The 20,121-nt window shown below is 36.7% G+C and overlaps 1 protein-coding gene across 3 annotated transcripts in view; it reads right to left on the bottom strand.

The window, feature by feature from the left end:
* The window catches only part of TTC27 (tetratricopeptide repeat domain 27), a 135,886-nt gene that overhangs the window by 104,880 nt on the left and 10,885 nt on the right, over window positions 1–20,121 (bottom strand). For all 3 annotated transcript variants that reach the window (XM_068939405.1, XM_068939406.1, XM_068939408.1), the window contains 3 exons: window positions 13,368–13,508; window positions 9,027–9,129; window positions 4,457–4,621 (listed from right to left, as the gene is read on the bottom strand). In XM_068939405.1, the coding sequence (XP_068795506.1) occupies window positions 4,457–4,621; window positions 9,027–9,129; window positions 13,368–13,508 (409 nt within the window). The remainder of the gene's footprint in view (window positions 1–4,456; window positions 4,622–9,026; window positions 9,130–13,367; window positions 13,509–20,121) is intronic.

Here is a 20,121-nt window from a genome sequence, read left to right as displayed (position 1 = left end):
TATCTGTTCTCAGTTTTAAAATACTAGTAATAAACTGAAAACAGTTGTTCAATTTGCCTGCTAAAAGAAAGTAATTCACAACAGGGAGACACTTAGGCAAATAAAAATCCCATGATACCTTAAAATGGGCAAACAGTTCAACAGTTTGAAAGCTTGAAACAGGTATTAATCTTAGAAAAAAATAACTTTTGAAGTTAAACTTCTGGGCATTTGCAGCTTTGACTGCTTCTGTGAAAGCTACAGATTTGTAGAACATTCAGAATATACGATCAGGATGGAAATATCCACAAAACCCCATTATTTTAATTTCTAGGGCTAAATCAGTTTGTAAGGTCAAGAGATAGATGCCTGAATCCTAAATGGCAGGGACGGAGAGAGGCGGAGAGGACAGAAGGAAAACAGGAGAGGAAAAAAGCCTTTAATTTTTCCTCACCTTTGCATCGCTTCCATACTCTTTTCCATCCCTTTCACCTGTATTTTATTACAATAACTAGATAGCCTGCACAAGTTTTTCTTAGGAAAACCTCTTTGCTCTGTGTTACTGCAGTTCACATGACTACTTTTAATGGACATGACATTTTCTAAAGTATACATTTTCGAAATTATGTTTTATAGCTATAGGCCATCATTTTAAATATTTCAGACCGTCTAGGGGTCACAGACATGCCATTGCCACAATCGAGCACAGAAGCTCCTGTGAAACTACCATGGGAGTGATGCAATAAACCAACACTGCCAGCCTACTGCAGTAATCAATACTCCAAATACACACTGCCAAAGTCCTCCCAGTTTTGTTTCTTCAGGTCTTTATTAGACACTCAGACAACTTCTACTAGCTTTTAGGATGGCAATTAATCAGGAGGACACCTACACCAAATTGAAAAGGAAAACATAGCTGCTCTTCCTCTGTTAGCAGCCTCTTTCCAAGCTGCAGTCAGAAATCACAGGGCAATTTCAGCACGGACACAGACTCCTAACCAAAGCCAAAAATGGAACGAAAAACTGCTCCATAACTTTTAGAGGTCTGCTTGCTTACTACTATGCGATGTCCAGGTAATGTGAACTGTGAAAGTTTAAACATAAAGAAAAGGAGGAGAACTGAACATTGACCCACTGTTGGTTTCGCAGAGCCAATGGAGATGAAACTCAAATGAACAGGCCTTAATTTCATTACAGCTTTGAAAATTTGCAGAGCATAAAAACTTTGAAGTAAAGACGATTAACTGCTCGTGTGCTTAGGGGATAAGGGCCAGAGGATGAGGTCACTGGCAGTAAGAGTCACCTGCCACAGATACAGAAATAGCAGACATCCACCCCTACCTCCCTTTTTTCCTGCAGGTAGAAAGAGGGCAGCAGGGAAACTAGTAACCACACTGATTTTTCCTCTTCTGCCCATCACCACTTTTAATGGGAGAGTCCTGTTTTAAGAGTTTATGAAGTGAAAAGGGTTTTAAAATATCACCTTATAATCACAAGACAATCTACAGAGAGAGTGAAGCACTGGGTGAGGAGGATTCATACTAATACGTACACAGTAGCACTTAATTCTCAGTTTTAATGATACTTGCAAGTCATTATGCTGAATTTACATCCTATAATGCCTTCCTGCTTAAACAGCTGAATAAAACACTTGCAAAGCTATGCTGGTACCAATAAACTATTAGCATTTTACTTACTACCTTCTAGAAATTGCCATTTGTTTATGTCTGAGACCTTCCTCATTTCTCTTTAGCAAGGAATCCTTTTGCTGATTACAGGGATAAAACAGACATTTTTCCATTAAAAAAAAAAAATCACGTGTACTCAAGATTGGAAAAAAAGTATTTGCTTCATACCATCATAAGTTCTCACAGAAGAGAGGGAGTCTGCTTATCCATAGAGATTTTTCTCTCTCCCCCATATGGAAAGTTCCCAGGGATGCCTTATCGGGCATGAAAACAATAAACAGACAATATGCAGATCTCAGTGTTCAGGATTATTAATCCTTGAGACCTGTTGATCTTTAATTTATTTAGGATTACCACCCTTCATTTTAGAAAATTTGTATGTAAGAAGGACCACAGCCATTTATTTTATTGGAAATTCTGCTGTGGAGTTATGGACAGTTGTGACTCATTGTGAGATCTATAGGGATGCTTTTTAATAAACGATGAATAATGTATAGATCTGAATATAGCACAGGCCTGAAAAAAACACAAGCCAAAACATCTGCAAGTTTAGTACTTGCATCTTCAAGTATGATTTAGTCACGCATTTCTAAAATAACTTTGGAAAACGTGGGTTCTAAATTCTCTCTTAAAAAACAGCATATTAAGTTCCACGCCTTAACAAAACATTCTGCTAGTACAGACTACAATCATTAAAGAACAATAACCTCTTAAAGTCCTCTCCTAAAAAGGAAATTCCTTCCAAAAGCCTTAAAAATATCTTTGCTAGAGGTTGCAGTTTTACATTAAAGCAAAGTCTTTCTTGATGATGTAACATTCTTTCTATTTAGCCAAAACATGCATGTCAAACGAGTTTGTCGAGAATGGCAACAATTCCCACATGTTCGGTTCACTTAATTTGCCTTCAGGTTAGACATCGTTCACAACTATTCTAATAGATTTATGGAGATAAACCAGAGAACTTTTAGGAGTTTCACAACAACATTTTTCTGAGACACCAGATTACAGCAGTCTCTCTCTGGGACCACCATAACCTCTTGGTAGAGTAATAAAAAATACAAATCCTTCCAGTGCATCCAAACTTATTTTTTCTATTGAACAGCAGCTTTCTTCTAGGTTAAGTTTAGGGAAATTAGTCATCAGAAATCCAAAAGTCTCTTTTAAAGAAAAAACGCACAAAGCTGTAAACTGAGAAATATCAATTAATAGTCACCTGCCACTTTGATTTTTACTTGTTCTCGATTTATTAAGTTTTTTCAGTTTAAGTATCATTAGCGGTAGTGGGTTAATTTTAAACAAAACAACTTGGGTTAATTTTAAACAAAAACACCTCATAATATCAATTTTGAAGTACACGTCACACGTTTAACATCAGCTTAGTTCAGAACACAACAATGTCACATCTCAGCTACTGCATTGGTTTCAAAAATGCATTTTTCAGACAAGCAAGACTACTTCAGTAAATTTTTGGTTATAAGTTGCTTAATTCTCAAAGGAAATTTGGAAATATGGTATCTCCAGAATTGGAGCATCTCACCCCTATTTGCATCAGAGACCATTTTGTTGATTAGTGTTCTACTAAAGTAGGAAAGAAGGGGTAGGATCAATTGAAATGCATGGAATTCATTCAAATATATGGAAATTACGCTAATCTCAAAAACCACTAAATATAAACAATTCAATCATAGTTACATGAAAGCATCCATTTTGCCACAAGATTTCCATTAAGGATTTTCCAAAGTTAACATTTAGAACTTTTGAATAAATGAGTACGGAGTACCAAAACAAGTCTAACATATTTTTATTAAAATATTAAACAAACTGATGAAATACGCAGGGGTAGCGGCAGCTCTAATCTAAACAGGAAAGACTGGCTAATCTTGTGAGATAAGGTGGTGTAATTGGTAAGGAGGCTTTAAATTTCAGTTCTTCAGTCCTAATCTGCTAATAAGTACATAGAAGAACCTTAACATAGGTTTTTGCATTTCTACCCAGACAGGACCGAAGTTCTCACATGGAAAAGCCGTGCATTTACATCATTTTGTTTACTCTTTTTTTTTTTTTATTATTTTTAGAGAAGCAATTAGTGCATTCAGAAGCAGGACCAGGCTGGCAACCAAACAATCTGATATCTGTATGTATAATTTCAACAGAAATTACAAGTGCGGGAATCTAATCTGGCTGACTCCAAACAATTAATTCTTGCTTACGGCTGAAAGGATAAATATAAAGTCTATACTGTCACTGAATCCGTGATAGATCTATTTGTCAGAAATTTGACTTATCTCACTTATATCCTGTGATAAGAGCAGTCCTGAGAGTGACTTTTAAATGCTATTCACATGGGGTAGATTTAAACCAGTGGCTCAAAAGGTGAAAGTCTGTATCAAATCCTCATGCAGACTTCCTTGCAAGTGTCTCAAAAGGAAAAAACTTATATTCATCACTACAGATTGTGACACCAGCTAGTTCCAGGAGTCCTTTAACGGAGCGAACTGCACCTAGAATTTAATAGACTACTGAAATATGACAAAGAAGGATCATAGCACGTGTGTTAAAGGATTACAGGTGCTCAGACACTCATATTAAGCGTGACACTGCCACTACATGGAATATTTATCTTGCTTCTTCCAAGTAATGCTAATTCTTAAAAGATGAATAAGTTGGAACTGTTCAAAGCGAAGAATTTTCAAAATATATTTCTTTTTTCTTGGATATGTAAAAAAATAAAGCTACGAGTTAGTTAGGTCTAACCAACCATCTTCATAGACCTTGCAAGCAAAACTTACCTGTCAGACTGATCTGCAGTTTGGTTGTATCTTTAGCTGTACTGAAACATTGTTTAGCTTTTTTATACTCATAGTAATACAAAAACGTGTAGGCACACTCAAGATTGAACTGAACTTCTAAGTGCCAGCTTTCACCACCTGTGAACAAATTTTCCGCTTCTGTCACTGCAAATCAAAAAAAGAAAAAAGAGAAGCTATCAGGACACAACCCAGGAGAATATTTAAAACATACATACTTACTTAAAAAAACAGGACTGAAATACTGCTATGCTTAAGGCAGATCTGTTGTTCTTTACACATCTTATACACTGAGTGTGTGGTTTTAAAGATAAGCAACATTTTAAGTTGCATATCTAAGGACTACTACTAGGCTAAGAACAAAGGACAGTTTAATTCTCTCTTGCATTTTACTGTCAAGCTGAGCTGGGATATTACTGTTGTAGGAAATATAAAACAAGAATCATCTAGGACCTACTGAAGAATACAGGAACTTAGAAAACAGTGAGTAGAGGTAAAAAAAAAAAAAAATCCCTCCTTAATTAGCAGGCTTCAGATGAGAAAATTTGGCTAGTGAATTAAGCACTGAATGGGGAGTTAGGACTCTAGTTCCGTTTTTAACAATTACTGGCTTGCTGAGCGATGATGACCACCTTCTCCATCTGAACAACAGGTAAAGAAATCTGAAGTCTCTAGGAAAAGATTTGATATTTTTTCATCTAGTGTAGAAGTATTCACATTCCTTATTTATTTCAATTCTATCTACCAAAACACAATAAATGACAAAAGAATATTCTGGTACAGTAAGAATCACAACACTCATTAATCATCAAAATGTTGCATTTCATTTAAGATTGGAAGCTAACAATAAGCTTGAACTTACTTCATACACAGCTATAAAAGAACCACATAAAGTATTACAATACTCTTTTTAAAAATTTACATGGATACCTCCCGCCAATTCTAAAAGAAATTTAACTTTTTTTTTCAACATCTGCATTGAAAGGTTTTGCTTGATGAAAGCAAATCAGTAATTTATAAATATTACTCCAATGGCTTTCAACTGAAATAGGACAGAAAATGCAGCAAGCTTATAACTTAATCCTTAGAAAAAATTCAAGGGACTGCAACTATTTAAGCACAAAGTTTGTGCAATTTAGTCACCACTTTTGACACAAAGACAACTTCAAACACATTATTTCAAGACTGAGAAAGTCAGCTGAATAGTAATCTCACATCTAGGTAATGCACGCTCTCCATGTACAAGCCATCTGAGGTGTTTCATACTTTTGTTCATACTTACGAAATAAGTTTTCTTTTTTAAAAGAGAATGATTCACATAAGACCACAAAGCAATGGAATTTCTAGTAAAAGCTATTTTACTCTTTTTCTAAAAAACACTTCCAATAAGTGATTTGGGACGTCTGTCCTATTTGCCAGCTTTCCATACTCTGCGTGCGCATAATGCTGCTCTGACGGCTTCCCAAATGACAAAAATCACGTTTACATGAGAAAAAATTAGTTTTCTGTGAGGCTGCACACAAAAACTCACCCATGGTTTTACGCCAAACACAGATACACATTTGTATGGATTCCTTAGAGCAGTTTGAGGTACTAAACACTGAAGGGCTGCTGTCAGCGCAGTGAAGCCTACAAGGCACTGAACATGCAGGCACACAAGTGGAAACCTGACAAGAATGCAACTTTCTGATCAAGCAATTTTCATTCAATTTCAAAGAAAAAAGAAAAAACAGGTTATGCTCTATAATTGTAAGTTACTTCCTGGTTTCTCAATCGCTGAAAAGTTACAGTGATCTGAGTATAAAACTATTTACAATAAAATCATGTGCCAAAACCATACATGCTCCTACAGTGATGAACCAAAGAAGCGTATAAATCCTTTCTTTTTGATTAATCATCTTTTGAAACATTCACTACGGTTGGTTTGACAATTAAACCCCAAATTTTCTTAGAGTAATAAATCTATAAACGTACCAATTGTTTAACTTACTTGGTTTAAAAACATTCACAATATTGTTCTAGAGCGACGCACTGCGTTGCAGTCTTACTACTCCCCATCTGGCTGTCTTTTCCTTGCGATGCTAGTTGCAAGACTTGGTAAGTTTAGACACTGGAGCCTTAATACTCTAAAGACCTTTGTGGAAAGTTTCCCGTTGTTTTTAGTATCAGTTTGGCTGCACGGGAGTCCTGATGTCGCTGCCAGGCAGCCCTCTGGCACCCTGTGCCATGTTTGGTGAGGGGCCCTGAGGAACGGGAGATGGCAGGAAGCCCTGGTTTTGCCGTACACCAGCTGCTTGAGAGCAGCGGCGCAGCCCTGCAGCTCTCATAGTCGGGCGGTGACGCTGACCATTACCCTCAAAACCAACATATTAAAAATGGAGAAGCTAATCTCTCCTGAACGTTAACGTCCTGTCCTCCAGTAATTCAGACAAAATTTCCCAGTTGATTGGAAGCAGAACAAGCACGCAGGTTTTTCAAGGCCTAATCAAAGACCATTTTAATCGTTTATTAAGTATTTATTTTAAGAGATGTAAAGGTATCTGTTCAAAATTCCAGATGGCTTAAATAAATTAGAAAGTAAATAAACGATTAGAGCAGTTAGTGTAACTCGCCTGGCAAAGCTTACTACAGCTCTAAGTATACATTACATCACCTTCTCTGGAAACTATACCCAAGGTTCTCAAAATAGGTCACTCAAAACACACAGCTTTATTCGTATTTAGTATTGATGCATATGCAGCAAAAGAATAATACATCTCCTTAACTCCGCATCTGAAAGAAGCACACCAAAATCCCTCGTTTCATAATATAAAATTCATAGATATTTTTATGAAACTATTTAGAAAATATAAATTCTAAAAGCCCTGTACAACCCGACACACAAATATTCACGTATTGAAACATTAAAAGTAAGCAACAGCAATTCTGTCCGATAAAACTCATTTACAACCATCAAATCAAGCAAAATAATCCTCTCAAACAGCTAACCATCTACTCAAATCTCCATTTCTGAAATGGCTTTGAGAAGTAGGCTTTATAACATACCTTCAAAGCCATATTTTAAGGAATTTCTATTGTTAATGCAAGCAGTTAAATGAGTTAAATTTGTAAAACTCATCCCACTAGATTGACGTGACAACCATTTTTTAAGTAAAACTCAATTTGCTACAAATTATTTTGGAAATTTAAATGCATCTTAAATTTGCTTGTTTGCACCAGCTAAATTCCAGCCCGCACCCCCAGCCCTTAGCCTAAAAAGTAACATGCCAATTAATTTAACCTGATGTGCTTAAGTAACATCTATCAGTTATGTTCTAATACATGCAACAAATCAACAACGCTCCCACCATTCTAAGGACTACAAATTTTGAAGTTAGACTAAAGAATTTAAGAATTCTGTCTTAGAATTTGGTATGTCCCATACCAATATAAGACGGTATGGCTTTATTCCAGAAATTCATTCAAAATTTTCTAATGAAGTATAAATAATACAAGAACTACAGGTTAGATCAATCACAACAAAACCCTTCCACAGCCAGTTCTTATAGCATCCAGAAAGAGCATTAGGTCTGTTGCTTTTTTACTGCAAAGGATCCAATGAAATCCTCTTCACAGTTTCATTACCGTACTAACTATGTCTTTGCTACCTAGCTGGAAGTTCCTCAAGGACCAAAAAAACACTTCCTGTTTGGAAATTATGTGCAATCCTTGAACCTGCGGATGGTTCAGATCAAAAAAGCTCTTTCATTAAGGTGGGGTAGGAGAGGGGAGACTTGAAACTTTGGCATTTAAGATGATCTGTCTTCTTTTGCCAAAGATGACAGATCATAATTCATTTCTAAATGCAAAATAGAATTTATTAAAAGTACTTAACTTTCGGCTTGTGAAATTAAATAATCTTCAGCTAACAAATCAACTGACGAGGGACCAACGTGCATAAAAGTTGTCTGCTTTTCAGCTTTATCAGTTGCTGTAGCAAATGATCTAGACTAGTCTATAGAAATAAGGTTTGTTCCTCTTAAAACAAAAATCCCAAGCAATGCAATTACATTTGACGTTTTAATGTTCTAAATTACACTTTCATGAACATCAATATTTATTTCATAATTTAATGTTATCTATTTTCTCAACGTACAGCTCAGAGAGGTAACAAATCTCAAAATTTAGGTGCAGATAGAACAGGAAAAAAAGTTAATCTCCCTCATAAAGATGCAAAAGAGCAGGGACATTCACCTTTCAAACCCAAATAAGATCAGTAAATGAAAAATGAAAACTGCACAAAATGCCTGCAGGTTAGCTTGTGATAAGCTAACAGTGATATGCATGGTGGGGGGAATCTTTGTCTGCAATCAGATATTCCTGGCTTGCATCCTCAGAAATAGCATGTGCCACACAAATCCATCTCAATTTAAATGAATTCCTTTTCTGCTCTGCAGTTCCATAAGGACCTGATAAGCTTCATGTTGCAAGAGTTGTGCCTAAAAACTTCCTTCCCTGAAGATATCCAACAGCTGGTGCTGTAGGCCAGCAAATAGAGTAACTAGAAACATACCTTGTTTTATACAGTCCTGGGCAAGAGAGAATAGCTCTGGTGACCGCTCTTCTAACAACTGCTGGTGAATATTCACGCACCTTAGAGTCCACCAAGACAAAGTCTGAAAGAAAGCAACGATATTTTAAGTGAATAACAAATACTGATGCCAAAAAAAAAAAAAAAAGAAAGAAAGAGAGAAGTGGTTTTTAAAATACAGGTTTTACATAAAATATAAAACCAGCTACAGCAGTCGGTTTATATAAAAAGTGTGCTTTAATTTAGCATAAAGGTGAGCATATTTGAGCAGCTCTGCTGTGCTCCAACAGAGCTTGACAGGCTCTTCTGTTAATTTCTCTAGTTGTTCTCTGAACCCTGCAAACCCTTAGGACCACAACCTGCACAGGTAGAAAATTCTATACATAGCAGATAAAAGAAATACCTCTGTGTTTGTTCTGGACCAGCCACTTGCTACTCTCCTAATTCTTCTAACAGAAAGCAAAAAACAAAACAAAACAAAACAAAACAACTAACTGATCCTTACTTTCCATTTTTCTTGTCACATTGATGGTTTTAATAGGCAGCCATCATCTCTCACTTTTCAGTTGCCTTTCCAGACTGAGGAGTCCTACAGACCTCAGTTACTGTTTGTATGGAAGCCATTCTGTATCTCTGATCATCCAGTGTTGTCCTTCTGTACACTTTTTCCTGTTCTATTTAATCTTTTCGGATGTCTTCAGGTAAGGGTACAAGGAAGACTGAGACAGGTGAAAGAGGACCAGAACTGCTCACAGTACTTAATATGTTGACACAGCATGCATGTATACAGACTTCTATATGCCACTCTTCTGGTCTTCAGTCCTTTAATTACGATTTTAATTATAATTTAAATTTTGATTATAATTTAATAATCTCCTTTAATAGTTTAATAATTCCTACCATTTACTTTCACTGACTGCTGTTAAATATTAAGCTGATGTTTCTACAGGTTTAGTGTAACTCTAGATCTCTTTTCTGATTAGTAATGGGTTCAGAGTCTGTCACTACGCAATGTTTTCCCCGCATATATCACTGCGTACACTAAATTTCATTTGCCATTGTATTGCCTCTTACAGGAGGGATTAAGATGCACGCACACATTCTGGTCAGATGACTGCTCTGAAGCAACAATAAAAGGCACATACAGGGTCAGTAACGTCTTGAACTGTCCCTGCAGTCTGCTCAGAAATTTCCGTCAGAGCTTTTACCTGGACTGATGAGTTAAGTGACATTCTCCCTTTCTTCTCTGTTTTAAAGGATATAGTCTTGTGAAACCTGTCCATTAAGCAGACAACTACCTTTAAGTCATTTTGAAAGAAACTGTTAGCTTATCTTTTTTGTTTGCAGAGTGCATTTTCTTCTTGGACTGGAAATCACAGTGAAAAGTCTCTCTATAAAGTATGTAATTGAACCAAGAGCTTCCTTTTTACAGTGCAGATGTGCTCCAGACTCAGCAGTCACCTATATTCCTGGAACCTAACTCTTTCTTTCCATCTTTCTTCTCTTTTATATTTTGATTCTTTTTCTTCAACTTCAATAACTGTTTACTGATTAGAATGACCATAAAAGCTTTCACAACTTTTTTGTTCATAAAAGCCTAACTCCATAAATGTACCTTCTCATGATGAACAGCCTAGAATATTTCTCTCTCTCTGTAAGTCTTACCCACTAGAACTTGTAATACAACGAGCCATAACATAGGGATGAACACGTTGGTACTAGAACTTTGCAGTACTGAACTGCCCAGTTACAGGCCTGGGCCACCCAACAGCTCTTTTCTGAGTGAACAGGAAGTTCCTCCAACGTCTTGCATCAGCCCATTCACTCCAGATAATGGTAAGTGTTCATAATTTGAAACTGGACCAGTATCCGCTCTCCCGTCTTCTAATTGCATCCTTTTTGAAGGACAGTGACAACCAAATTCCAAATTTAGAATATCTGCAATTACACTAGACTCTGCAAGCAACGATCCTTTCTATATGTTTCTAAGCCAGATGCCCTAGTGACAGTAAGTCTTTCTCTTAGAGTTAACTGGTTTCAAAGGAAGTATTTTCTCATTTCAATTAAAATCTGAATGCAGTTTTGTTAACTTTCAAACAACTTACTCAGGAGAACACCTTACAATCATAATAGAAAGCATTAATGTTTGTATGTGAAATCTGAGCTGGGCAAATACGTTACTGGGCTAAGTAATCATTCCAGAGCAGAGAGCACAGCTCAAAAAATACCCGATTTTAGAAAGCTGTGTACACAAAAGATAAGTCCCCCAGCATATCTTATCCCTCTTTAACTGCACCAGATGGATATGCATGGAAAACCTAACTGAAAATGTAATATTCTTTTCATAAAATTACACTTAAGATTATCATCTGTGAATGTAGGGAATACATCTACACAGGCTCTAATGCTTACCAGTTTTGCTGCTTCTGTTAGGATTCTAATCATTTTCTATGAAACAAATGTTAGAGCATTGCTGAGATAGAGCTATCTTCCAAACTTTTTATACAAGTTATGTTTATATCACTCAGACCAAACGATAGAACAGTATGCAAGCAAAAACATCAAAATCAATCAGATGTAGTTGACTGTAATGTCCCTAGAAAGAAGCTATCAAAAAGAATAATAATATCTATTTCAAAAAGCAATGCAGGATGACTTTTGCTAACGAGCTGAACAGAGCAAAGGCAAACAAACAAGAGACTTTGTGAAAAAGGTTAAATCACAATATTTCATCACTTATTTAGAAACCCAAAGGCAAGCTACGTAAGAAGTTTCAAACAACTTTAGTTAACATTATATAATGAAGTATTTTTTTTCCCATGCAGGTGAATATCTAGCTCAATGATACAATTTCCTAGGGCCCGAAGCTTGCCACTCAAAAATCGTAGAACTAGAGGCTACATATTTACAAAGTTCTTTTTCTTCATATTTATAAATTTCTGTAATAAGTTATAAGAGAACTTATTTATAAAGTAAATCAGTTGAGCTCTGTATAATGTTTTATTACCAGAGTTAGCTTTTTGGGAACCAAGTTAAGAATTGTCTTTTCAATAATTTTCAAGTATTTAATCTTCCATATATAACAGCATTTGTGAATAACACAGGGCTTTATCAATGTTCTAGATGACAGATTTCAGAGTATTTTATCCTATTCTACATTGCTTTACACTAATCTTCAGTAAGCAGCAAAGCGTTATGAGACTTCCCTTTGAATCAAGTTGAAATCAAAAAGAACGGCAACCTTTTATCATTACGTTGACCTGTTGATGAAAGTAGTTTTTATCATTTGCTGCCTTTGAACTACTACCAAAACTTGGTATAGCCATAAGTAATCAAACTGCCACTGGGCAGAAGGCAGCCCCAATAATGCCAGGCTGAGGGGAGGTAGCAAGGGACTTCTCTATACTAGGTACATTTTCTGACTCCCTGACTGACCCAGTTGCTGGAATTCAGCAGCATTCATCTGTGAATAACAGGGAAAAGGATGGGAGAGCTCAGCTTCCAGACATGTAGTACAGCCAACATCTCCCACACAGTTTAATTCAGCCCCCATACAAAGACCCAGCTGGGAATGGATATTGTCAGCCAAGCATAAAGGGGGACCATGTGGCATTTTGATCTTCAGCCAAAGTCTGTTTAACTGGAATGTAACAGAGAGAAGTTGCTCTGTTAAGAGTCTTCCAGTCCTGAAAAGTCCCTCTACCAACCAGCCTTCTGCTAATCTATAAAGGAGGTAAAGGCAAAAACCCTCTCAAGAGACGACTCATACCTCCCTCTTTTACATGAACAAACGCAGCAGAGAATTAAGGTAGTCTCTACATAAATGCCTGCAGGAGGGGGCAGAAGATGATAAAAGCAAAAGAAAGGACTTTCTTGGCATCTAGAATTCATGGCTCGGAGAATTCATACAGCAGTGTTCAGTGGTATCCCAAAGCTTGTGAAAAAGGTTATAGTATACGTATATTGCATAACATTATAGGGCATTTATGTTTTTTTTAATATATATAATGTCACAAACCGTCCATCTTTTAAAAAGTTGCTTTCTTTTTAATTGTCTTCATTTTTGCACATAATGAAGGCATCTTCCTTCTCTTTTAAAGGAAGGCGGTGAGAAAATACTTTATCTTTAAGAAAAAAGATACTTATGTTTAAATGTAATCGCTGGCTGAAACTGTTTGTTTGAGGAAGTAACTGCAGAGCTGGGAAAAGAAATGGAAGGGGAGGTATTCTGACTCAAATGAGGTACGGAAAAAAAAGAAAAAAAAAAAGAATGAGAGAACCAGTGAGTACCTGGCAACCACAATGATTAGTCACATTTCTTACCTGAACAGATGCAAGTTTGTGTCTTGCTTTCACAAGGATTATCCTGGCTATAAGCAACAAGATAGGGTGAGAAGTCAAGGTATAGACTGATTCACCATCTAGGAGCAGTGTCTTCAGAATAGCTGTATGCAGCATTTTTGGCTGAAAGAAGAATGAAAATAATCGAGAAGTTATAGGAAACGTAAAGTTTTTAAACAAATCATATAACACAGAATTAGGAAAAAAAGACAACCATTCACTTATTTAAGGAGAAAGTCTGCTCAAAAAGTTAAAAAATGATTGTATCGCAGGGTCCCAACCCTTTACCAAGTCATGCTAAATTCTGCTTTATCTCTTGCTGGCCAGATACCCCATACCAACATGACCCAAAAGACCCTGTCGTTCCTGCTACCTGAAATGCATACGTCCAGTCGACTTTATCCCCACTAATTACATTTCAGTACTATCATCATTCCCATGATGTAAGGACAAAAGTTTCTGATAAAACCTTGCCATTCAACCCGTCATCACAAAAATAAAATAATTAATGTATAACTCTAGGATGCTCAAATGCACTACATATTCCTGCAGTGAAGTCAGTATGTGTTATTTTTCCCTTCCTCCAGAGGGAGCTCTCTGTTCGAGTGGCATCAGTCTGCACTGATTAGAGTGCAGCAGTATTAGAGTCATTCTTCCCTTTGTCCAATAAATACAAGCCCCTGTGGGATGCGTGGGATGCGGTCCCGTATGATTTTCCCTACGGGAACTCTTTTACTTAATGGGTTGAGGTAGCTCTCCAGGGAATCTGTCTCTCAGTGGTGACTGTCAGATGACAGACACCTCTTCTTCTCTCCCTTTTAATGTAAGGAAAGCATTCAAGCAGTTTACTTCAGACTCGGGCAGATGTCAGTTCATCAGTTTATTCCCAGTTCTCATATGGCAGGTTTCCTTTGCAGGCTACAAAAAGTAGGGCTTTTGTTTCCAGTTGGTTTAAGAAGAGCAGGAGACGGAAAGGAAAAGGAGGAGGAAAAAGCAAAGGTTAAATAACAGCTTGCACTGAATGTACTTCCCTTATCCAGCCTAGGCAACCAGGACAGAATTTATTTGAACCGCACTCAGCTTTTTAAAACTAAACTGATAACACAATTCCTAAATTCTTTGAAATTCTTTTCAACACCTTTACCAAAAGATTACATCAAAGAGAATAGTAAAGTCACATTATTCTCCTAGTTCACTTTTTAATGACCACTGTTTCTCTTTACAGCAAACGTCAGGCTTTTTCTGATTTGCTTAGGTTTGTTACTTTTTTGCCATTTACTAACGTTTAAAAAAATTCTGCTTTGTAGACAATGATTCATGACTTTGAATTATCTACCCAAAGTGCAATCTTTTCATGACATCACTGCAGTCACTTCAATCCTACCACGAAAAACACAATTCATAATACTCTGATGAACCACTTGGGAATAAAGGAAAGAAATTGTCAGTCAGAAGTACACCAGCTCCCTGCCACCTCTAGTTATCCTTAAAGGAACAGCCTTACCAACATCTCTAACTGCTCTGATTCGGAGAAGAAAAGTCCTGGCTCAGCACTACTACGGATTCATTCTGAAGACACAGGCACACACACAAATGACGCTTCATATAATTTCCAGTTTAAGTTAAACTTGTTTCCCTCTACTCCTTTGTGATTCTCTCTACAGTCAAATGAAGTCACATACGAAAATGCAAAGGGCATACTCAGTTGGAAAGCTTATAGCAAAGAAGCTGTAAGCTTTGTTTTATAACCATTTCATAAAACTGGCTTGATAGGCTACAGCAGTCTACAATCATTTAAGCGCTGTAACAAACAATTAGTCACAAATTCACGTTTCAAGGCTATTCCCTGGAAAGCTCTGTCAAACTAAGGTAACATGACAAGGAATACTACCTAGGAGGGAGAGAAGATGACATGTCACAGACTTGACAAGAAGCCAACAGGTCTCAAAGCCATAAAATCTTCTATTTTAATAAATCCATGTTCTTCCCCATGAAGCAAATACCATACAAGGAATCAAACATCCTTCTCTCGAAGCTGAGAAAGCCTAAATCAGCATTCATCCATCTAATTTCTGCCCTCAGACTACATTATCAGTTCAGACACTACCAACAGAACCTACTGTCCTAAGGTAGCCTTTCAAGTGAGACAACAGCTACATATAAGAGAGGCAGACATTTAAGCTTTTAAAACTTCAAAGGCTGAAAAGTCAGGATTCAAGTCCACAAAATTCTAAAACGTTGGCCAAGAGTAAAAAGAAATCTTGAGCCTGTGTCCTCGTGTTTGCATACTTAGGATAGACACTTTCAATATTTATTTCACAATCATAAGAATTAGACACTTTTCGAAATTTTTTAAGGACCAATCTCAATTAAGAACATATAGAAAAAGCAGGCTTTCAAAAAAAAATAAAGAAAAGCACTGCAGAAGTTATAAGATCAACAACATGGTTACAAGCACCGTTCAGTGAGGTAGAGTTAAGAGACTTTCACGTTTTAGGATAGAAATTGGCCACCAGCTGATAGAAGCTAAAAAGTCTCGGGAGTAGAACAGCAAATTGCCACAGATTTTCTTTTCTCTGAAATACCTCAAAGTAGTTATCCTGGTGGGAGGGCTCTGCACCAGATAGCGACTGCTCTGAGCTGGCCTTTCTCATGTTCCATCAGAACTCCATGCTAGGGAATCCTTTCCTGTATCTTGGAAAAGTAGTAATACGACACGCAGATGGAGAAAAATCTAGATTAAATGACTTTGGGTAGGAAGTAGGGAGGGGATGGAAGACTTTGGTTCCCTAGACTAACAGAGCTATGCTCTTATCTATAAAGTACATACTGATCATATAAATTAATACACCCTCTTCCCACCCCAAGCACATTTTAGAAAAAATTTAAACATAGTAAAATTGAATCAGGAAGGAACATTATCAGAGCAAGTCTAAAGCACAATGGTGAAAAATGAACTTTGGATTTGGGCAGGGGGTAGGGGACACAATACAGATAAAAATGGAAGACACAGGCATTCAGGTATGAAACTTGGTCCTTCGCTCTAGACTTTTCCTTCTAGACTGACTTATTTGGGGGATGGGAAAAACAAGTTTTTGTTTGCAACTGCTTCTCTCTCCAACTTTCTGCAAAGGAGATAATGAGATTACAGTGGAGAACGTTCTCAGTTTCATCACTCAAACCAACAGCGGGTCAGTAGTGTAGAACCGAGTTGCAGACTGCATAGATAATCAAGGTGAACTGGCGTAAGCAGCCCCTCCCGAGAGTGCAACGCATGGAAATGTTTAGCTATGAATGCTCTTGTCATGCTCCCTACGAGGCCTGACTCTACACCATTTTTAAGGGAGTAGTTTCCAAGTGGCCTCACTAAGAACGTCCTTTCTCTTACATACGTATAGCAAGGGAATCTAGAATCAGCAAATTGGCTCTGCTTACAAGGCTCTGCCTCCACAGTTAGGTTGTCATCCCTCTTATGCACCCCACAAGAGGGAGAAATTTGAAGAACCTTCAGATCCTTCATCTTGCTGGTGACTACTATCCAAAGAGCACATCAGCGAGCCTAAGATGAAACTCTTTCTTCTTTCTGGCCAGTTTATGCTAATGGAAGGCCAAGCATATGGGTCTAGGGAAAGAAGAGAAGACATTTCCAAAGGTTTAAGGTAACAAGACCAAGGAATCGTGATGGATTTGAGACAGCAGTGCTACATAGTACATTGGGTTTTTCCTATGAATTATGAACAGGGCTATCAGTATCAACGGAAGTATGGTAATACATCAGTCTCTTTCAGCAAAAGGATGAATCCGTACATAAAAGAAGCAGCAATAAAAACAAATGGAAAAGGAATTATTCAAATGTGTTCTAAAACTCATTATTTGGAACCAACCAGAAAGTTAAAAAAAAGACCAGTAGGAGTAGCTGACACATGTATTTGGAGAATTCCTAGGAGTTATTTACATGCGCTATCAATTAACCCATTGGGATTTTCTTTCAGATGATGCTTCTAGCTGTTACTAAGTATATCATACTTGTTTTACCAGGTTTTTTTAAAGAAACAGTAGCATCTTTGGCCATGAAGAATATGAAATCAGCTGATGAGCAATTAAAGCAGCTCAGTCGTCACAACACTGTTACAGTCCTTGGTGGTCTTAATCTCACTACACAGTTCTGCCCAGTTCATCTACTGAAAATACTAAACTCAACTGTCTGAGTTAATTTTTAGCAACTTCTTGGAAACTTAAGGCAGGATAAACTTGCCCCAACTTAAATAGTTTGTATCATTTAGTCCCTTAAGTGCAGAGACACAGTAACAGTTCTTTAATACGCAAGAAGCCTACTTTTATATTCCACTCATTTTAAACCTTTAGCTCATTAGAAATGTATTGACCCAACCCCAGCAAATTCAAAGCTCACATTGACATTACATTTTAATTTAAACACAGACTTTTTTTTTTAAATCTTGCTTTAACACAAGTCACTTACCATATAAAACTCAGGGCAGTATCAGTTAGACTATTTAATCAGTATGGTAAATTCTGAAATTATTAAAAAAAAAAAAAAAAAGACACCTAAGTACTAAAATACTAAAATGCTAACTGCTTTTCTGTTTAGAAATTGCAGAACTATTTTTGTGCATGGACTCTTAAGGAGAAAAGCACGATCCAGTTCTGCAGAACATTTTAAAAAATCCTAACGGAGTACATGAATTTAACCATAACCTAAAGATAAGGCTGGAATCAATTTGGGGGATGGGAAATAATGTACACATACTCATGAATATTGTTAATGGAAGACATCCAAGAGGCCCCTACCAGCAACTCATCTAAAATAGGCTATTTCATGACTCGTTCTTTCGCTGAAATTAATTACAGTCTCATGCAGTCTTAATGCACCCATAAGAAAGTAAAATTAATGATGCGTTCAGAAGTTGTCTGGGAGCAGAAACGAACTTCTGCCACTGACCCAGAGTTGAAACTTTGGGAGGGACAGAGATGGCAGATGTTACATAGCCTGAAAAGGCATGAAGTTAAGAGACATCCAATAAAGGGTTCTGAAAATAAGAATAACAGTTTTGAAAATAGTCCTGAAATGAAAGAGACATCAGACTGGGAAGGCTGAAGGTTAATAGTATTATTTAGAGCAGGCTAAGAGAAGCATGCTTTGTGAAGCCATAATTTTTTAACCTTGACATGAGAAGAAGTCCATTTTAGTCTGAAAACCTAAAAAATGGAAGATAGATTAAAAAAAAGGAAGTGTACCAGTCTTCATGACAGAACATGGAAGATTACAGCTGAGATGGAGAAAAATAGAGCTGTATTTTTAACCTAACTTTTCTTAAGGTCTGGGCATGCAAGAGAGGAAAGGTAGATTAATGGAAGTGTAAAAATGACCATTTACTGAGATGTTCATTTTTATGGAGTGTTTATACTAAGAACCCTTGGAAAGAAAAGAACATACATAAAGATAATTCAAAACATATGAAAACTTTTGAATTAGGATGTTTAATAAAGAAGAGAACTGGATATTATATTTCATCACATAACTGTTTAGTTCGCTTGGGAAAAAACCATTAACTTACACGAACATAGTAATAATATATATAATGCCAAACTTCTTTTGCCTGAATGCATAAACAGCTATATTTTGCAGAAATATAAAAGTCTGATGCAGCACTTTGGAGAAGTCAAGTATGCTCAAGTCTGTTTCTCTTTATCTTTTCTTGCCAACTTATTTGCTGGAATACCACCTCTGTGTAAGCAAACATCCATCAATGCATTACATTCACAATCATACAAGAAACTAAAGAAGACACATGTATTCTCTCCTTCAACAGGCAATTAGTATCTCATTCTTCCATTAAGATGGACAATAAACAGGATGGATGACATAAGTTATGAACATTGAATTTTACTAGTCTAGAAACTCTGTCAATGATAGCAATTCTATGACTATCATAATAGGCTGCAGGTTAAAATGTAGCTTGTGCATATACACTAACATAGAATATTAGGGTTTTTCAGTAAACAGCACCCAGAGAAGTCAGGAGAATGGAAGAAATGAGTTTGTCTCACTTTTTCATAAAGGCAAACTGAAAACGCTTTCCCCTCAGAAAGAACACACTTTCAAATTTCTGCTAACTCATTTCTCATTCTCAAAGATTTAGCACACTTGGCTTCCAGAATTATTTCTCATTAAGTCATTAGGAGAGTAGATTTGAACTTCTAACGTCAAAAATTAAGCAAAAAATAAGGCCCATTCGTATCACACCAGCTCTAAAAGATATACCAAACTGATAAACATCTATTTTAAAAAAATGGGATAGATATTGTACCTAAATTAAAGTCATCTAGAAATACAAACTCGCAAATGAAACTAGGGCAGGACTTGATGAGTTACGGCACTCCTGTAAAAACATGCCACGATAATGCAACACAGATCCACAAGTTTTATGTGAAACTTGTCACATACTTGTCAAACCTGCTCTCGTTCCACAATTTACAGCATTTACATCGCTCATGGTCCACACCTGATTCACAATGAAATTCTACATTCAAAGCAAGTCATGTGTAGATTTAATATTAGCAGAGAATAGTGAAGTATAAACGAACTGGCAGAGGTAAACCAGTATGTTGTTCACTCTACAACACGGAGGTTTCAGGTAAAGCTAACTAACAAAAACCCCTGAACACTAATAGCTCAAGATTCATCTTAATCAGGGGTAAATTCAAAATTGTATCG

The sequence above is a fragment of the Struthio camelus genome, chromosome 3, assembly GCF_040807025.1.
Source record: "Struthio camelus isolate bStrCam1 chromosome 3, bStrCam1.hap1, whole genome shotgun sequence".
Classification (NCBI taxonomy): Eukaryota; Metazoa; Chordata; class Aves; order Struthioniformes; family Struthionidae; genus Struthio; species Struthio camelus.
The sequence above is the reverse complement of the archived record's forward strand: the minus strand, read 5'-3'. Positions and strand labels throughout refer to the sequence as shown.